General features: G+C 39.9%; 1 protein-coding gene across 1 annotated transcript in view; it reads right to left on the reverse strand.

Annotated features, from left to right (window-relative positions):
- Nucleotides 1–3836: 3836 nt before the first annotated feature.
- The window catches only part of LOC107730147 (regulator of G-protein signaling 20-like), a 29473-nt gene continuing 27141 nt past the window's right edge, over nt 3837–6168 (reverse strand). The window contains exon 5 of the mRNA XM_016540881.1: nt 3837–4234. Within this exon, the coding sequence (XP_016396367.1) occupies nt 4049–4234 (186 nt within the window). The 3' untranslated portion in view covers nt 3837–4048. The remainder of the gene's footprint in view (nt 4235–6168) is intronic.

Raw genomic sequence — 6168 nt, forward strand, 5'->3', positions numbered from 1 at the left:
AGGGAAGTGTAGAGATGTAAGCGACATCTGGCCCAGATGATGTCTTTGCACAACTAATTTTTTTTCCTTTGCTCTGCTGTTGGTCTGTGAAGATGTTAAGATCATAGGGCTGTGATTAGGAGAAAAAGAGGAGCGGATGGTGGAAGGCACATGGCTGGATGACTCTGTAGGAGGGAAGACAGTGGCTGCTGGAGTTCTCTTTTCTGTCAGTTGTTTCTCCCACCATTTATCTCTCCTCTGAGAGCAACCTCTTTCTCTAGTGTCGCCACAATTTTACTGAATTTTACATCAACAGCCTCTCTAAAATACATTTCACAGTTAAAATGACTTTCGACTGAGTCTTCAAAATCCTTCTCCAGTTTTAAAACAATGTTTTTAACAGAAAGTACTTTAGCATGAAGCTGATCACAATCACACTGGTGTAAAACCCATTCATCATTAAAATCAGCACCGTTTTTTTTTTTTTTATAAAAGCAGCATCATTATTAAAATGAGTCATCATCTTTTAACACTTTCCTCAACACTGTATTCACAATCTTAAATGATTTCCATATCAGTTGGGTTAGAAGAGTTAAGATGGGGTCAGATTTTACTGTGTGAGGTGTCACACTGCATGAAAAGAGTAAAATCTGCTAATATGTGGCCATGGTAAACCGTTTAATTTCAGGTTTGCCGGATGTATGTGGAAAAATCCTGAGCCAAATCACACAGAACAATACATTTCCAGAAATACCCAAGATACTTGGGGTGCACGGATATATAAAAGAATCTGTGAAATTTCACAGACATACATGGCTGAAACACTGCTGGTTGTGATGACTGATGGCTGTCAGACCTTTTATATGTTGATGACCAGCATTTAAACTTTTTGCTGTGTTCTCAGGCGGAGGGAGGGGTGTGAGCCAGGGAAGTTTCACAAAACAGCCTCAAAATAGTCTTAATATTATTGAACACAAAATATCTAGCCATTAAAGAACATATCTATGTATAATTTATAATTTGAAGGCATCCTCTCTCCCCGACTTCATTCTTATTTCTATATTATTTCACAGAAAATAAGACTTAGTCCTTTACTGGTGTAGGAAGAGAAGTGGTTTCTCTTGCAATATCTCTACAAATAGTGAATAAAGTAAATGTGTTTTGTGACGTGCATCTTTTCCTGGGCAATATCAGTGGAACTGTTCAAAAACTATTGTTTGTCAAAACTAGCAAAGAGTATTCATACGAATAATTAAATAAACTGCATATAAATAAACAATCATCCTTTCAAAAGATATCTCCACTGATAAATAATTTATGTAAAAATTGTGTTAAACAGCCCTGGTCTCCCATATATCTAAACTCTTTATAAATGATTCCCTCCCACCTCCACAAACCCTGTTCCCCCCTGTCTTCATGAAAGTTGGGGAGAGGACTCTTGTTCGACTGAGAGAGCAAGGTGTTCACATCCTCAACTATCTAGACTACTGGCTCATACTAGCACAGGTCTCGGGATCAGTTGTGTGAGCACAGGGACCTGGTGCAAAGGCACCTCATCCAGTTGGGTCTTTGGGTCAACTGGGAAAAGAGCAAACTCTCCCCAACACAGAGGATCTCTTTTCTCAGTATGGAGTTGGATTCGGTCGAACGGATGGCATGCCTCACAGAGGAACGTGCTCAGTCATTGTTGAACTGCTTGAATTCATTACAAGGCACGGATGCACTTGCTCACAGCTGGCTGCGGGGCCTGTGCAAGTTTGCATTTCTCCCAGTGAGACTTCTTGCACTTTAAGAAGTTACTCCTAATGTCAGTGAGACACTCCTCGAACCCTCCTCGACCTCCCTCTATACCCTCTTGGGACCTGAGTCTGGTGCTCAGAGCACTTCAGCAGGCCCCAGCCTGGCCATGGGCTTTAAGATTCCTACTACCCCCTTCAGGGATAAGGTAGTGAACCTGCAAGCACTGCCCCCGGAGGAGGCAGACCCAGCTCTATCTTTGCTCTGTCCTGTCTGTGCTTTAAGATTGTATGTGGTTTTGACCACATAACTTCAGGACCTCAGAGCAGCTCTTTGTCTGTTACAGAGGCCGGCAGAAGGGGAATGTCGTCTCCAAGCAGAGGATGGCCCACTGGATAGTGGATGCCAATAGCCTTGGTCTATCAAGCACAAGGCGTGCCCTGCCTGCTCAGGTTGCGAACTCACTCACCAGGAGTGTTGCATCCCCCTGGCACTGACACATGGTGCCTCACTAATGGACATTTGTAGAGTTGCGGGCTGGGCAACCCCCAACACATTCGCTAGATTCTATAGCCTTCGTGTTGAGCCGGTATCCTCCTGTGTTCTCGCCTAAAATGGGCACAAACGGCGAGAGGCCCGGGCTTAGTGTCGGCTTGCTATGTCACAAATTGTGATACTTGCTCCAGAGAGTTCCATATTGCAGACCCTGTTGAGCTCCTCCATCACCCTTGGCAGCCAGACGTGGCAGAACGTCTGGCTCCAGGCCTTTACTCAATGTATCCGTGAGAACCTGTAGGAGAATGTTGCAGTTGCAGCTGCAGCTTATACTTAACACAAATAGAAAGCAAACAAGTAGCATTAATTGTCATTTATTTTAGTTAACATTTGCTATGATAAATTTGAACAGATTTGTATTCTTATTGTAAAATAATGGAACATTAGGCTGACGATACACGGGGCAACTTTTTGAGCAATATTGCTGGGCAACTTTGGTTAATGTTGGCATCAATGGGCAACCAGGTGAGACACAGGGCCTACGACCAATTTAAAGTATCCAGATATAAATTTGTTACCCATTCTCAGTGAGAAAGTGCCCAAGCAACATTGCTCAAAAAAGCAGCCTGGCAAAATTGCTCAAAAAGATGCCCAGTGTTATCATCAGCCTTAGGTCATGAATATTGTCTCAAAAGTCATGGAAAATCATGGAAATTTATTGATAAAAATGTGTATGAACCCTGTACTTTGAGATGAGATGTTGTTTCAAAAATGAACCCAAAAGCCTACTTTATTAATGATATAGACGGTAATGTAGACAAACTCATCAACAGACATTTTACAAACCAATCTGAGAATTATTTTGAAGGGGAAAAGTTTTTTCTACCACCAAAATCACGTCTGAATGTCAGCATTGTTCAATCATTTTAACATTTTTATGAGTAAATCTCTTAAATTCAAAATTTTCCTTAGTGTTAAAATTACGAAAAATTTGCTCCCTTTTCCAGATATTACTGAATCTATTTTGTTCATGCAGCTTACAGTATTTTCAAATTAAGGACTGTAAACTAGATTACTGGGACACAGGTTTTGTTTGTATTTTTTTTTGCTTTGCACTTTATTGTTATATATCTCTATTTGTACATTAAATGCAAATATTGAATTAAATCATAAACAGATGCCACCACAGAGCTGGATTGAGTTGATATTTTTACCTCAATATCAGTCTTTTTTGGGGTGTATATGTGTAAGATCTATTTTTATTATTTCACATTTAAATTGTAAACAATCTAGACTGAAACTACTTGACAGCACCAGTTTCCACTGACACTTGTTTGAGCAGTATCATTTTCTAGCCTATCCTAATATGTGAGGCAAGGCACAATTACGGCTCTGCTATTTTAAGTGCTTATCCATGCACTGACAGAATTAATAAAATATATTGTTTTTGAAATAAAAATAGAACTAGTGCACAAGTGTACATAGGGCCCAAAATGTATGTGACTGGAAATAAATAAATACATAAATAAATACATACATACATAACATTTGTAAAAGCCATATGTTATTCCAGCCATTTTACTAAAAATATAAAATAAAAAATAATAAAAAAAATCAGAGGGCACTCTGTCAACAAAATACAATAACAAGTGGTCACAGGAGATGCAGTTGATATGTGTGTAAATACCAGATGTCTATGCCAGTCTGTCTTGGCTGACCTGATCACTTGGGATGGATGGTAAGTGTAAACGGGGCCAAAGGGATCTATCTGGTCTTCAGGGAAGTGTAATATGCATGTGTCTAAAGTCTAGGTCTTGTGTACATTCATATATGTATGTTAAGACTCATTGACTTGTTCAAGGCTCTGTATGAGGTCTGCGTACATGCTGGAGTTCATATATCGTGGGTAGGAGTCTCGCTGCATGAGCTTGTAGATCTGCTGTTGTGCCTCATCAAACGTGCATGATGAGGGTTCCAGCATGTTCCTGTTGATCACTTCACGTGCATGTGAATCCAGACTTACCTATATATGCAAAGACAGATTTCCAGATGAAGTAATCATAGATAACTTATTCTAAGTGGTTATGTTACAAAAACTGGTGAGCAGTCTTGCTGTATTACTTCTACCAGGGCCAAGTGTCACAAACTACCTAACAACGCAAAAACATTGTTAATACATACAGTATATCATGATTCGATGCATCATGATATAACTGAACTGCAATAAAGACAGAGCCAAATGTATGAGACCATGAGAATGAATCTGTTTAATTCTGAAAATAATAATAATAATAATAATTTTTTTTGGGGGGGGGACCCCACTCAACCCACTGGCCAGAACTGCATCTCATAGAAGTGGCTCTGACTACACTATGCTAGAGTTAAGAACCTTATTTGAAACATACAGAGCACACATGGCCACATGTAAAGCATTAAAAATTGTGCTCTGCATTTAACCCATCCTAGTGCGCACACGCACACGCACACACGCACACCATGGACATACCACTACCGTGGGGGTCCCTACATATCCCTGAGACTCAAAACATTTTGGTTACAAGACTTTCTAACCGTTAGGCCACAACTGCCCCCTAACTACTAGGTTTCACTTGACCGTGAAACAGCATCTGATGCTATGGAAATACATTTCAGTTGTGACAACTGCCTGAAGTCTTTATAGAATCATGCAAATTCATTGGCTGATGATGCTTGGCGCTGCCCAGAATGCACCATGTAAGCATCCATGTCATCATATCCCTTGAACTCTCTCTCCTGTGAGACCACGTTTCATTTCTCCATCGTCATCGACTAGAAGTAAGAGTTCTCCTATTTAGTGTTGTGTAGTAAGATGCCAATTTGTACATCCTCTGTCATTTTAGTCCTGAGAAACTGAGCTGAAGCCTTGAGGTTCTGACCAGGGGCATGAGGAAATTATTAATGGAGCTATAAATTCTTTGTTCTTCAATTGTCTCCTGTCAGGTCAATCCTGTCTCTGTTGCTATGATCTTCAAAGAATCATATGCATTCAAGCCCTGTGGGGGTATTATATATACTATATATTGGAATATAATACATATTCCAAATGTATTAACATTTTAGGAAACTGTTGATCATGCCCAGAATTTATGAGAGGAAAAAAAAAATCTAATTATCCATCCATCTATGCATCCATTCTCTATACAATTTTCTCGTATGTAGGGTTGTAGAAGTGCTGGAGTACCTCCCAGCATCTTGGACTGAAATCAGGGAAACATCCTTGGCAGATGGCCAGTCCATCACAGGGCTAATTTACCAACACATTCTCACTCCCAACTCGTCTCATATTGACGCTTGGTCAGGACCCTTTGGCGTCACTTTTTGACACATAGGGTACCTCTTTAGCATAATTTTTCGATGTGCAGGGTCCTCCATTGCTTTAAATAAGAAAGCCTTGGCATCAGTATGCCGACGCGAAAGGCACTGGGAATTTTATCGTCATGATTAAATTATATATTGGGTAATAATATTGCCATTATTACATATATGTTGGGGTGTGATTTTTCAATGTAAACAGTTTTATTTACATTACATTATTTACACATTAGGCACATAACCCAACCCCTGTCCCTAAACCTACCATTTGTCAATAAAACACAAGATATAACAGGCAGATACAGCTACAGTCATAATTTATTAAAAAAATATTAAAGGGGTCATATGATGCGATTTCAAGTTTTCCTTTCTCTTTGGAGTGTTACAAGCTGACTGTGCATAGATAAGATCCCTGAAGTTGCAAAGACTAAAGTCTCAAAACCAAAGAGATATTCTTTATCAAAGTTAAGACTCTGCAACGTCCCCCTAAAACGGCTGGTTCTAACACGCCCCCACATATCTACCTCACTATGTGGAAATATTTGCATAATGCCGCCCAAATGTGCACGCAAAGAAAGAAAGGGGTGGTTTCAGTAACCGCAGTTA

This window comes from Sinocyclocheilus rhinocerous, unplaced genomic scaffold (assembly GCF_001515625.1).
Source record: "Sinocyclocheilus rhinocerous isolate Xijiao unplaced genomic scaffold, SAMN03320098_v1.1 scaffold36, whole genome shotgun sequence".
Classification (NCBI taxonomy): Eukaryota; Metazoa; Chordata; class Actinopteri; order Cypriniformes; family Cyprinidae; genus Sinocyclocheilus; species Sinocyclocheilus rhinocerous.